General features: G+C 38.4%; 1 protein-coding gene and 1 pseudogene across 1 annotated transcript; one reads left to right on the top strand and one right to left on the bottom strand.

Moving 5' to 3' along the window:
- Positions 1-2,609: 2,609 nt before the first annotated feature.
- Positions 2,610-4,307, bottom strand: LOC130933489 (uncharacterized). Its single transcript, XM_057863128.1, has one exon. It carries the CDS (start codon positions 4,305-4,307, stop codon positions 2,610-2,612), a length of 1,698 nt encoding a protein of 565 aa, XP_057719111.1.
- Positions 4,308-12,643: 8,336 nt separating this feature from the next.
- Positions 12,644-14,580, top strand: LOC130933480 (inositol transporter 4-like; annotated as a pseudogene).
- Positions 14,581-14,949: the final 369 nt, after the last annotated feature.

Raw genomic sequence — 14,949 nt, 5'->3', positions numbered from 1 at the left:
CAAAGATTAGCTTCTGCACGCCTTTTGTTGGATCGATTGCGTGTCCATGATGTGAGTTATTTAGATATTGATCTTACTTGCATTGGTTTATGCTAAATTTTCTGTTCTAACGACATTCTAACTGTTTTGATACAGTTTGTGTGGGAGCCTTATTCTTCTGTCGAGGTTGCTGCTGTTATTCATCCCGAGATACTAGTTGAGGAGCACCGTAGGCTTTGGACTGCCCTCACTAGCCTGATATATTTTGCGGCGATTGAGTGGCATCAGGTTGATAGGGTGCTACCACAGTTCGGCGGTGTTCAGCATCTCCCTCAGCCGGCTCTGAACATAGATTGGTTACATGCAAAGGATGGCAGGGGTGGTGACCGCTGGTTCCCCACATATTACCGGGAGTGGCATCAGTATTGGGAGACTCGAGTTCAGTCAGTCATATGGGTTGATCGAGTCCTTGACCCCGGTCCATCATCAGAGTACCTGGATTGGTGGTGCCGTGTGGCGCACAGATTCCTATCCCCGGATGTTGCATTCCAAGATCCGAGGCCGATTTTGTTGTCTGAGGAGGCACGTCACAGAGGGTTATCCCAGGCTCCTCCCAGGGTGCACGTTTACGACAGACCAGATAACAGGTGAGTCGATCGGCGTCGCCGCATAGGCACCCGGACCACGGATCGAGAGTGGCGGGAATTCGCCCACCGTTTGGAGGAGGACCTCCCTGGACCTGAGCATGGGGATGCAGTGGATTATCGTGTTCCTCGACGTAGAGGCAGACGTCAGCCTGGGCGGGATGGTCGTGCAGGGGCTCGAGGTCCAGGACCATCCGTTGAGGATGATGGCACTCAGCACGTTGTTGGTGAGGATGTAGTTGTTTCAGCGTCAGCTATGGATCAGCCGACGTTCGATGTGGGTAGTAGCTCTCAGCTCTTTGCGAACGTGGCCCCACATGCATTTGCTGAGTTTACTACGGCGGCTGTCGGGATGGAGATCGATGATCCCGTTACTCAGTCAGAGTTCTACATGGATATAGCAGACATGCTCAGGGATGACGATGGTACCCATTATAGGCCACAGATGGCTGATGACCCTGCCCAGTTCGCTGATCAGCATCCACGGATTGACGACGTTCAGGGTCAGCTGCCTGTTGACCTGAACCAGCCTGCAGCATCCCCGTCTGACCCCTGGTTCACCTTAGGAGGGACACCTGCTTCCGCATTTAGCGCTGTTCCCGCACAGCCATCAGCACCAGCGGCAGATCAGAGGCCGAGGCAAGTTAGACGTCCTCCATTGTGTGGCACCGGAGGTCACCTGCTTGGTCAGTTTGACGATGATGATAGTGACACCATTGAGGATTCTGATTAGTTATGTCATATTTTCATGTCCAGTATGAACTTTGTCAGTTTATTTACTTAGCATCTTAGTGAGACGTCTAATCTTTATGGTTTTGTATAATGTTATTTTTATTTGTACTTGGTAGATAAACCGGTTTGGACTTCTATCATAACCAGCATTTCATTCAGAATTATCATGCGCATTTTTAATGATACAAAAGTAAATCAATCAAACATCTAAAATAAACGCAATTTACTAATACGAAATTAGCGCATTAAAATAACATGTTGGCAGTCATAGACTTAACCAACCATACATGGCTAAAAAAAACTAAAACCACATAGACCACATCATAAACGGCATGATCTCTAGGCTGACCCTCCACCAGTCTGTCTTCGCTGGTCACAGTTCCTGGGCGTATGCCCAGGCTGACGGCATAACCCACAGCGCTTAGGTTGGTTCTCCTGAGACTGATCCATACTACCACGGATCCTGGTTGCCCTAGGACGACCTTCCTTTGCACGCCTCAAATCAGGGTCAGGTATGATAGTTGGCCCAGGATATGGAGGCCACAGTCCTTCAGGGATAGGTGGATAAAAACCCTGCTTGTAAACGTTGAACACCTCACTCATACGATATACCTCGTGAACATATGACGCCCAATTAAGGCGGGAGTATGCGCAACACGCAATGGCATGGCAACAAGGATAGTGTAGCGCCTGAAAGTGGCCACAGTCGCATGTGTTATCTTTAAGGGAAACCCTATAGCTTCCCAGCGAGAAGCTCCCGGTTGGTGTTGTCTCGGCGACCGTGTACTCGGATTGATGCCTGTCATACAACGTCACCGTGAAGAACCTAGAGTCTCTTATATTCCGATCAATAGCCTTGACCAAGGCCTGACAAAACTCATGCCCAGATCCAATTTGTGCCTCTGCTGCCTGTCCGCGGACCACAAATAGCTGAGCAAGCCTCCCGTAAGTTGACTTAGCCAAAGATGTGACCGGGAGGTTGCGAGTTCCCTTTAACACCGAGTTCACACATTCACTAATGTTGGTTGTCATGTGCCCGAACCGTCGACCACTATCCTCATGTTGGGTCCATTTGTCGTACTCCATCCGGTTGGCCCAGTCACACATTGCTGGATTCTCAGTCCGCATGATGTCAAACCAGTAATAGAACTCTGCTTCAGTCTTTGCGTAGGCAGCATTCACAAGCATCCTCCTTGAGTCCTTACCTTTGAACGTAAGGGCAAAATTGGCCGCCACATGCCGAATACAGTACGCTCAGAAAGCACGGGGAGAGAGCCAGCCATTCTCCGGTGCCTCAAGCGCTGCCTTGATTCCATTATGCCTGTCGGAGATAACAAGGATACCCTCCTGAGGAGTTACATGCTCTCGTAGGTTGGACAAGAAGAATGACCACGACTCTGCATTCTCACCCTCCACAAGGGCAAATGCTATCGGCAGGATGTTCGAGTTCCCATCCTGCGCTATTGCCAACAGCAGCGTTCCTCCATACTTACCATACAGGTGGGTACCATCAATACTGACAAGGGGCTTGCAATGACGGAATGCCTCAATGCACGGTGGAAATGTCCAGAAAAGTCGGTGAAAGTACACCGTCGACTCGTCAATCTCACCACGAAGCCGAACGGGAGAGGTCTTCAACACCGTGATTGTTCCAGGCATTGTTGACTGGACCCCTAACATCCAACGTGGCAGGTCCGCGTACGACTCTTCCCAATCGCCATATATTTGTGCCACTGCCTTCTGCTTGGCTATCCAGACCTTCCTGTAGCTAGGCCGGAACCCGTAATCAGCTTCTGTAGCTTCTTGCAAAACCTTTACCGTAACCGCAGCGTCTGCCCTAACCAACGGAAGAATCCTCGCACAGATAACGTGGTAATCCAGCTGACGGTGATCACTCGAAATAGAGGTTGCCAAGCATGTGTGTGGCCCGTTGTACCTCCTAACCTCCCAAGTGCCCTTGCGTGCACGCAGGGCTACTCGAATCAACCAAGTACAACCCTTCTCGAATTCCTTGCATTTTCCATGATACTTCAGATGATCTGATTCGATGACTCTGTACTCAACACCTCGCCGGATGCTATAGTCCTTCACACTCAGCACAGCTTCATCTTTGTTTTGGAATGATTGCCCGATCTGAAATTCTGTAGAAGAGCCCCCGACTATGTTACCTCCGTCCTCCTGTTGATCCAGAGCATCCAAGTTTAGTGTCGAGAAGTGTGGAGGGTACTGTTGAGAGGCAAAACTTGAAGGCATATGCTGCGTATGTGGATTTGCACCTGTGTCATCGTCGCTGTCCCCTGCGATATCAACAGGCTCCTGCTCAGAGTCATCGTCACACATTGCGTTCTCTACTCGATCGGGTCCACCAAAGCCTTCCATATAAGTTAACAGGCCACCCCCAGTGCCGACATCGTGAGGAGGCTCATCGACTGGTGCATTCTCCAAAGTTACAGAATCAACAACCTCTCTTCGGCCTAAATCCACTGCGAATGAAGGGGATGCTATTGGTGGATGATACGGTCTGACGGTAGGCATCGAACTAGATGCACCTCCGGCGGCAGTCGAGCCAGGAACTGGAGCGGATGCCCCAGAACTTTCAACACCGACCTCCAACTTCGCGAACAACTCATGGATTCTGATCTCCGGAAAACTCCTTACGCAATGGAACAAAACCCTAAGATCTTCATCAGCCTTAACCACAAAGGTATCATACTTAACACCGGTCGAGACAACTGCGATGGGGATCTTGTAGTATAGTTTCTTCACCCACTTGCTACCAAACACGCCAAGCTTCTGCAAGATGCTGTTCTTCAAATCTGATAAGGAGCTTGACGAACTGATGAAAACACTCAGTGGTTCTCTATCAGTGAACTTCACACCCTCGCTTTTGCTTTTTTTAATTTTGCCACAGCAATGCACTAAGGCTAGAAAACTCTCTCCCTCACTTGCCATTGTGAAAATGATCTCTTATGGAGGTTGAATCACTCACATATATATAGAGTTTCAGTGATTGTAAACCGTGGGAACATTCAGGGTATTATGCACATCACTCCTCCTACATAAACCGTGGTAGGTCATAGAGGTTTATATTCATCTCTTTTTTCTCATAAACCGTGGTAACCTACCACGGTTTATGCATGCCTTGCCTTCTTCCTAAACCGTGGGAACCTCCCACGGTTTACCTGTAAATCCTAAACCGTGCTAACTTGCCACGGATTACATATAATTCGTTTTGCACATTCACGTAGGAGGATTCCATTTTATGTATTTGGGTAAACATTTCAACCAGTTTGTTTATTTTAGTAAATTGCCCTATATTATCAATATGATAATGATCAAATATATATATATATATATATGCCTAATAAAGGGAGATTAAATTTTAGTATCTGTAAAATGGAAGTGCAAATCTCCCTAAGCACGTAACAATAAAGTGGTGAACATCAAAACTTGTGGAGGCTGGAGGGTATTTATAAGAGACAGACATCATCATCACCATCACCACCATCATCATCATCATATTATTATTATTATTATTATTTAACATATTACACTTTATGTGAATATTTATCTGTCTAATCTGCAACCATATTTTTTGTTCCTAAAATTTAACAAAAGTTTTAAAAATATTTCTAAATTTTATTTTGTTTCAATTTTATCTCAAAAATTTTCTATTTGTATCAAATATACCTTTGACGGCTAATTTTTCAAAAAATTTAAGACTGATTCAACAATTTCATAAAAACAACTCTTAATACAAATAAATCAAGTATAATTTTCATACATTATTATTAGATTAGTCTTAAATTTTTTGAAAATTTAGCCGTCGAGAGTATATTATTTAATACAAATAAAAAAATTTTGGGACAAAATTAAAACAAAATAAAACTTAGAGATATTTTTAAAACTTTTACCAAATTTTAGAGACAAAAAATATACTTTATCCTATTTTTTAATAACTTAAAATCTTAAATCAAATCCAATGAACTCCGTAAATCTATTTTTCCAACAAAAAAAAGGCAACAGTTTTTAATTTTCAAAAAAGAATAATTTTGATTGAGTTAGTAACAAATAAGCTTCTTTTAATGAACCCCAAAAGATTATTAAAATCTTTTCGTACTATAGTTAACTTAATAACCAATTAAAAAATAACACATCACACAAAATAAATTACATATTATTTTATAAATAATACAGTAGAGTTGACCAAAACATTAAAATAATAAAGATGCGTCTAACCAGACCATTTTTTTTATCTGATATTCTTAACTATGAATAAAGGGAGGAAAAACAATTTTAATTAATTATATTTTATTATTCTAATTGCAGTAATGATAAATGAGTACTTAGCAATAAATAAATCTACTGAATTTTGCACCGATTCAAATATGGTAAAGATGCAAATTAAAAAATCAATTGGGTAATTTTTTTATATTTAAAAATAAATTTGTATATTTATATTAATAATATTTTAAAATATAAATTTTTTTCAACTATAGTTATAAATTTTGACATTTTGACTGTTTGAAAAAATATTTAAATCAAAATAAGTTTTTAGAATTTTGGAATCATTAAAATAATTAATAGAAAAATATATTAACATTTATTTATATGATTAATTGAACTTAATTATATAACCCAATCATATATATGCTCCTTTGTACATTGATTAAGAAAATGAAAAATAATATAGATTTGTGAAACAAGTGCTAAAGGTGAAAAATACTACAAGAAAAAGGTTGAGTATCGTCGAATTTATTGGCGGTAACTATGTCAAATTCGTAAGATTTTTTTATTATTGGCGAATTCTGTTTTCCGATGGTAAATCTGCCAATAATTTTTGGAGAAAAAATAAATTAAATTGGCGCATTCTTTATCACCGGGTTTACCATCGGATTAATCCGACGGTAACTCAATTTAGAAAAACGATATGCTTTGGTGACCCGCAATAGATGACCGTCAGAATTTTCCAATGGTAAAAGTGATATAAATTCAAATCACGAACCCCTTCCTCCTCATTCGAACCCTCACAATTATCACCATCATCACCACCATCCCTTTCTATCTCTTAGGTTCCAGCCGCCGCCGCCGAGACCATCGCTGTCGCCGTCAACCCCCACCGCCGTCACCTCTTTCTTCTTCTCCTCCCTCTCAACGCCACCACGGTCCTTTCCTCCTTCTCCTTTTACCCTTCTCAGCCCATAGTCTCCAGCTCCTTGCTTTGGCGGCTCACGACCGCCACCTCTAGCATCGGCAACAACCCGGTGTCGTCGAATTCCTCCCTCCTTCTTCGTTGTTTTCTACAACCTGTATTCAAGGTTCTTTGTTTGAATTCTGTTTTTTTCCCAAATCCTATTAGTTAGTTTTAGATCATTAGATTGGTTTAATTAGTTTAGTTAGTTTAATTTTCTGTTTTAGTGGATTTAGGTGGTTAGGATAGTTTAGTTTAGATTTATAGGTTCTGAATTATTGCTAAAAGTATTTGGAACTATTCTGAGTTTGCTGATTGAATTAATGAAGAAATTGCTGCTGAGTTTATTTGGTTAATTGTTTGATTGTGCTCATTCACTATGTTAATTACTATTTTATTGTTTTGCTATTTTGAATTAATTAGATTGCTGTCTAATAAATTTATGATCAACGCTGCTGACTTTTTTTTTGTGGTGTCATTGATGTTGAATTTTGTCAATTTGTGTTGCACAGATTACTTTTCTTTCAAATCCCTTGAAATCATTGCTTGTTCTCTTCTTGTTTTGACTATTTGCATTGATGGAATTTGATTTATTTTTTCATTTTGACTGACGTTTTTAATTTTGAATGTTTTGAGGTTTCTTACCTAATATTTGCAAGTTTGATACATTTTATCCTATGGAGTTTGATTTGTTTAATTTTAGCTTAATTTAGTTTAGGTTTAATTAGAATTTCAATTTTAATTTTCAATCAGTTTCAAAGTCAGTTTAGTTTAATTTTCTAATCTTTGTGAATTTAGATTGATTAAATTAGGTTAGATTCAATATACATTAGGTTTTAAATTGTTAAAGTGTTTGAAATTGTCTAATTGTTGCGTTGATGACTGTTTTGCTGAGAAATTGTTGCTGAGATTGTTTGATAATTTGATATTTACAAACATGTTGACATGTAGAGGTGTTGCGGATCAAGCTGCTGGTCGTGGTTATAGCTGTGGTCGGGGTAGAGGGAGGGTTTCTTCCGGTACCCCCGGGACTTCTGGTTCCTCTCCTTCTACTCTGACCACCCCGGTGACGCCACAGATTGCGAGTTTAGCAGACCATCCATTCATCATGGTTCCTAATCCTAACTACGTGCCTTCGTCTACGACGATGACGACGCCTCCTACTACTCAGCATTCCGCATCCAAGTCGACACCGCCTCTAGCGTCGGACGTTTTGGCCTGATAGCAACATGGGGTAAGTATCAAGTTTAGTCTCATGTATTTTTTGTTTATGGTTATCGCTGAAAGTGCTTGAAATTGATTCTAGTTTAGCAGATTTAGTATTGAATGCTAGTTAGTGTTTAAAAGTTTCAATGATTATGGTTAACTTTGTTGTTGAAAGTTCCTGATAATTGATTCATGTCCAGTGGATTTAGGTTGATTTAGTTGCTTGTTTAGTGTTTCTTGTTTCAATGATTATGGTTATTGCTGAAAATTGATTCCTATTTAGTGGATTTAGGTTGATTTGGTTGGCTGACTTGTGTTTTTAAGTTTCAATGATTATGATTAATTTTATTGATGAAAATTCCTGCTAATTGATTCCTATCTAGTGGATTTAGATTGATTCTTCATTGTGGGTTGTTAGGTTTGCGCCAAACAACGTGTGTACTCAGGAGATGATCAATGTCATCAAGCTGGTGTACGACCATCCCTGGCTCAGCTACACAAAGATCTCCGATGAGACCAGGGAGCGATGGTTTCAGAAATGGACAGTAATTAATATTTTTATCTTGCTTAACTAATTTTAAAGTTTCTTTGTTGCAGCTGTACTTTAGGTGGGACACTGAGCACAACCTTATTGTCAGGAAGATATTCGACCAAAGATGGGTCGGCAGCTCTAACAAATGCTGGATGATGTTTGTCAGGGGCGGACCACTGGACGCAGTGGCTTCATCCGAACATAAAGAAGGCTTTGTTTGTTCATTGGGAGACCGATGAGGGGTTCCGGCATCAGCGTCTCACCAACAGAGCTAACAGGGTCTCAACCAGGTCGTCCAAGTATACTGGTGGCTCAGCGACCTTCATCATGAAGACAAAAGCCAGGCTGGTATGTAAAGTAACTTTAATTTTGTTAATAATTTAGTTATATTCTTCTGCATATCATTACTAGGCATCCTAATCATATTATTTCAATGCAACATGTGTAATCAAAATCGTTGGATCGCGAGGCGACGTTAGTGGAGATGTTGAAGTACACCCACACGCTGAAGGAGAACAAAGAGACATTTGCTGATCAACAGTCTCAGGACCATTATGTGAGTAAACATACATCTGATTATCTTTTGCTATAAAATTATTAGATATTAACTGTATATCTGTCGTACTAATCACAATAACTTGTGTTAATTACACAGGAGTCTAACACACAGAGACTAGAAGCCGCGACTCATCAATCTCAGCAAGGTGGGGAGGATGTCGCCGATGGCTCTACAGCTTTAATCGTTGATCTTGATGTGGTTTGGTGCGAGACCGCCTCAGCGACGTACAAGAACTGCGTATATAGGATGGGATCATTCTTCACCAGCAGCCTCTGCACCTCCACACTGAGGCCGTCGTCAAGCTCCACCACCAGTCGAGCCATTGAGTTCAAGAAAGGCATAGATTTGAGGCTGCAGGTGTAGGAGCTCCAACGCAGCCTTCAACAGCAGGCTCAAAAGCTTAACAATTATCAGGAGAGGCATCAAGAGATCCTCACCCGCATAACGTCCATAGATGAGCTCAGGCTAGAGTGGAGGGCGTCACTGGAGCGAATGGAGCGTATGGAGGTGTACCAGGTCTAGATGCGTGCCGCTGGCATTGACCTTGCTGGTGGCATACGGACATCACTGCCTTCTGCGCTGCCGACTCAGGGCCATGGGACCAATGACGACGACTACCTAGATCTATAGTTATTAGTTTTTCATTTTATTTTTTCATTGTATTTATTTGATGTAATTGACTTTTAATTTATTTGAACATCATTTTATTTATTTTAAATAAAAGTTTTTTTTGTTATTTATGAATGGACCACTAATTGTGTAAAAAAAATTTAAAATTAAAATTAACAATTTATTTCAAATTTAAAAATAAAAAATTGACATTACCATTGAAATTTCCGTAGGAATAATCTGACGATAATAGTGCGCGAACCAACATTTTTTGGCGCCAACAATACCGTCGAAAAAATCCGCCAGTAACCAATTGATTTTCCAAGCCGATAATCCGTCGGACGAAAAAATTCCGACGGTAAATATTTACCGGCAAAGTTTATATTGTCTGATTGTTTTAGACGGTAATTAAATTACCGTTGGATTTTATTCAGTTTTTCGACAGTAAATCTGACAGTACTTAGTATTTTTTTGTTGTGAAACATACTGAAAAAATATTTTGAATAGTTAATTTTATTTTTACATAATAGTTAAATTATCTATTTTATTAAAAAATTTAGTTAAAATGTGTTTTAGAGGTTACCATTTGAAAAAAAAATTACTAACCAAATTAAACATAAATATAACAAAAAAATTGATCACTTATTCTTAATGTGTACTAAGTAAATTAATTCTTTCAATAAACCCTAAATTCTAAACTCTAAACCTTAAATCCTAAACTCCAAACCCAAATCACTTAATCTTTCTTTCTGTATACTAAGTAAATTAATTCTTTCAGTAAATATATATTAATTTTTTCATAAACATATTATATATAAATATAATAAAATAAATTAAGTATATGACCTATGCATAGTGCGAACTATATATATACTAAAAGTCTAATAATATAACTAAATTTCACTTAGTTAGTATTCGTTATTTGTGTGATTATAATTTAAACCATTTTTATTAAAATTTTTATTTTGTTGGGTTGTATCAAAGTTACAGAATATAACAACATTTATTTAAATATACAAACATAATAATTTTTATATTTAAGTGGAATCCGCTAATATAGGCTAAAAAAATAACAAGATTATTTTGGCCTCTATAAACAGAGGATGGAACAGTCTCATACACATACAAACGAGTTTTTATATATAAAGACTTCTTCAAATTAAAAGTAACAACTATTAGTATCAATGGACAAACACCCTCAAATTTTTACAATAAAATAACATTTTTACTAAGAAAAAAATATAGGTAAAAACAACTCCTAACTAGTCAATTTTTTACTAGATCCTGGTTGATTACCTATCAAAATCATTTTACTAAAAACGTTATTATATTCGACCGTAACAGTGATTTAAGGTGCAACATTTTGAATCAATTACTAAAGAAGCGTTGATTAACATAAAGAAATCACTAATTAATACTATATGGATTTTCTGTGATTATTATGAAATTGAAAGTACGTATACATGCAAGTCTAATTTGAAGCAAGTTGGATGATGCATAAATTGGTGTGTAGCCATGCATTGGCATGCATGCTTTAATTTCGTTATTTGTCAATTCTATCTCCAATTCACCACCCATCACTACCTTCTCACTATAATGATAATAATAATAATGAGTGACTTCACTAGCTTCTTGTGTAAACCACCTTAGCTAGAAACATATGTATATTGCTCTTGAAAGTAGAAGCATTTAGGCAAAGTAGCGAAAATACGTGTTGTTATTTGCGATTGCAATGCATGAGAACCCAAAATACACCAAATATGATCTGGGTAACGCTATACAATAGCCAAAGTCCCATTTCACACACATGCTCACTAAGTATAGAGCTGGTAGCTTTCGATCTCTTTGATGATAAAACCAAATTTCTAGTATAATGTAGCATATACGCAGCTTTCTTATTTTTATCAATCGGATAGAGATGGTGCCTATATGCTTCTATACATATTTGGTTTTGAAATTAGGTTTTGATTTTAATTTGGTTTTGGTTTTGGTTAACTGGTTAAAAATCATTTTTTTTTATTTGATTTTGGTTAACCAAAATGTGATTATGATTTTTTAACCGGTTAACTACATTTTGATTTTTTTATGAACACCCCTACAAAAAAGTAATTATTATTGTTCGTAATTGACCATGTAAAGTTATGATCATGAACTTAGAAATACTTAGAAATATATCCTATCATATCATTATTATTTATTTATATATAAAGAAAAAATACAATCTAAAAAAGAATTAAGACAAATTAAACGGACGAAACATGTTATATACTTGTACTAAAAAAAGCCGAGAGAAAATGAGCTTTGTTATGGAAACTACGACACTCTGATGTTAAACTTTTGTTGTATCTCTCTAATTCGTGTATTTTACTATTTTGTTAGAGAACTTAGCTTTAGTTATAGATAAGATACATGAAAAAACAGATCAATTTTTACGGAAAAAAATAAGAAATTGGATAGGATTAAAAAAACTAATATATGATTAAGACAGTTGAACAAAATATGTCAATCTTTGCTTATTATTTACTATAGACAGATTTCGGTGCCTTGTTGTTTGTTAAAGATATGAATATATTAGCTGCCACTAACGGAGAAGATTTATATATAAAGGAGAAAAAAGACAGAATTTAAACCAACGACACTAACTGCGAACCTTGGAGAAAAAAGGGAGCGTAATACCACACAATTGGTCTGAGAGACCTTCTGCGAAAGTTTAACATCAAAGTGTTGTGGTTTTCTTAACAAAGTTCACTTTCTCTCTGTTTTTTTTTTTTGTGGTACAAGTACGTAACATATCTTATCTGTTTAATTTATCTCAATTCTTTTTTGGATTGTACTTTTCCATTGTATATAAATAAATAATAATGATATGATAGAATATATTCCTAATTGTTTTTGTGTTGCTGATCACAACTCTACATGGTTATTTAGGAATAATAATAATTACCTTTTTGAGAAGGTGTTAAGATCGGAATAAGAAAGAATAGATATTATTAATTAATTATCGTTGAGATCAAATTTTACTTTATAATTGAAAGTCTGCATGATGTTATGAAATGCATTAGATTAATTGCATGCATAAATAAACAATGATGGATGGAATAATAATATTTTCAGCGTGGAGTGCAAGTGGTAGAAGAAAGTTAGAAATCATCAATAGGGTTGACATTAAATTAATAAGGTGATCAGTAAGAATGGAAGGAGGGCCGGAGGCAGCGAGAAAGCAAGAGTTCACGGAATTCTGGAAAAGAGCAACTAGTTCGCCTTACATCATGCGCCTTGCTCTATCGGCCGGAATTGGAGGTCTCCTCTTCGGCTACGATACCGGTGTTATCTCAGGAGCCTTACTTTACATTCGCGAAGACTTTGTAGAAGTTGATAAGAAATTATGGTTGCAGGAAGTCATTGTAAGTATGGCGGTAGCGGGAGCCATTATTGGTGCTGCACTTGGTGGATGGATGAACGACATGCTCGGCCGTAAGACCTCTATCTTGGGAGCTGATATTGTTTTCTTTCTTGGTGCAATAGTCATGGCTATTGCCCCTGCTCCTTGGGTCCTCGTCGTTGGAAGAATTTTGGTTGGTTTTGGAGTTGGCATAGCTTCCATGAGTTCCCCTCTCTATATCTCAGAAGCCTCTCCAGCTGCCATTAGAGGAGCTCTCGTTTGTATCAATGGTCTCCTCATCACCTTTGGCCAGTTTCTCTCCTACCTTATCAACCTCGCATTCACCAAGGTATATATATCTACTCGGATAATAACTAAAAAAGATTAGGTTATTTGACATATTTGACTAAACTATTTAACATAATATACAGACTCCTGGAACGTGGCGTTGGATGCTTGGGGTGGCTGGACTTCCGGCGGTGGTTCAGTTCGTTTTAATGCTGACCCTTCCTGAGTCACCGAGGTGGTTGTACAACCAGGGGAAAGAAAATGAGTCAAGAAAAATCCTGGAAAAGATTTACAGAGCAAACGAGATTGAAGGGGAGATAAAAGCAATGAGAGAAGCCGTAGAACAAGAGAAGCAAGAGGAAGGGTTGATCGGTCAAACTCTTGGAGAGAAAATGAAGGCTGCTTTCAGCAACGTTGCTGTTCGAAGAGGATTGTATGCAGGCGTGACTGCTCAAGTGGCTCAGCAATTCGTTGGCATCAACACCGTCATGTATTACAGCCCAACCATTGTTCAGTTTGCCGGCATTGCATCAAAATCTACTGCACTTGCACTCTCCCTCGTTACATCTGGTCTCAACGCCGTTGGATCTATCCTCAGCATGCTTTGCATCGATAAATATGGAAGGAGAAAGCTCATGCTCCTATCCCTTATTGCAATCATCATTTGCCTCCTCACTCTCACCGGAGTTTTCTATCAGGCAGCTACCACCGCTCCTCCAATTGACAACGTTGACACTCTCAGCTTCGGTGCTAACGCTACATGCCAGGCTTATCTTGATGCCCCTAATGTTTCTTCATGGAACTGCATGAAATGTTTGAAAGCTGAATGTGCCTTCTGTGCCAGCACTGGGGGCAATGTAAGTTCATCACTTCCATCTCTTTCAACTTATATATATATATATATATATATATATATATATATATATATATATATTAGTCTAATCTAATCTAACATAATCAATGAACATGATGCAGCATCTTCCGGGAGCATGCCTGGCGGAAACAAAAGAAGTCAGAGCGGTGTGCGGTGAGCAAAAGCGCGTGTGGTTTTCTGATGGATGCCCAAGCAAAATTGGAGTGCTTGCAGTTATAGTGTTGGGACTATATATCCTAGCCTACTCTCCTGGAATGGGATCAGTGCCTTGGGTTTTGAATTCAGAGATTTAACCATTGAGATTCAGGGGAATTTGTGGAGGCATAGCGGCAGTTTCAAACTGGTGTGCTAATCTCATAGTGAGTTTGACATTCTTGTCACTCATCCATGCACTTGGGGCTGCAGGAACATTCCTCCTCTTTGCTGGGTTTTCCACAATTGGGCTCATTGCCATCTATCTATTGGTACCAGAGACCAAAGGGCTTCAGTTTGAAGAGGTTGAGAAGTTGCTTCAGAAAGGTTTCAACCCTTGCGATTGCACCAATCGAAAGACAGACGAAGAGAAAGCAAGTACTAGTAATTAAATAAAACGATATAATATGATATCATGAAGTTGTTAGTTCCCTTTCTCCATGTATGTCAATTTGTATCCAACACATTAGATAAGAAGGGGCACGTTGTATGAATATTTTTATTTTTGTTTTCTCTACACATTTTAGCTTTTTTTAGGAATGGATTCCCCAAAAATAATCTAAATTGTGTATTAACATCATTGTATGTTCTGCTTTTTCATAATTAAAAAAATCACAAAACATTGCCTTTACATAATTTACTTTTTTTTATATGTCAGTGACGAATTATACTGCCACCATAACAGTACAAAATATTAAAATAGTCAAATACTTTTGTATTTCACACAAAAATTACAAATACATAAAGAATTCCACCTCTTA

Source organism: Arachis stenosperma, chromosome 1 (assembly GCF_014773155.1).
Source record: "Arachis stenosperma cultivar V10309 chromosome 1, arast.V10309.gnm1.PFL2, whole genome shotgun sequence".
NCBI lineage: Eukaryota > Viridiplantae > Streptophyta > Magnoliopsida > Fabales > Fabaceae > Arachis > Arachis stenosperma.
The sequence above is the reverse complement of the archived record's forward strand: the minus strand, read 5'-3'. Positions and strand labels throughout refer to the sequence as shown.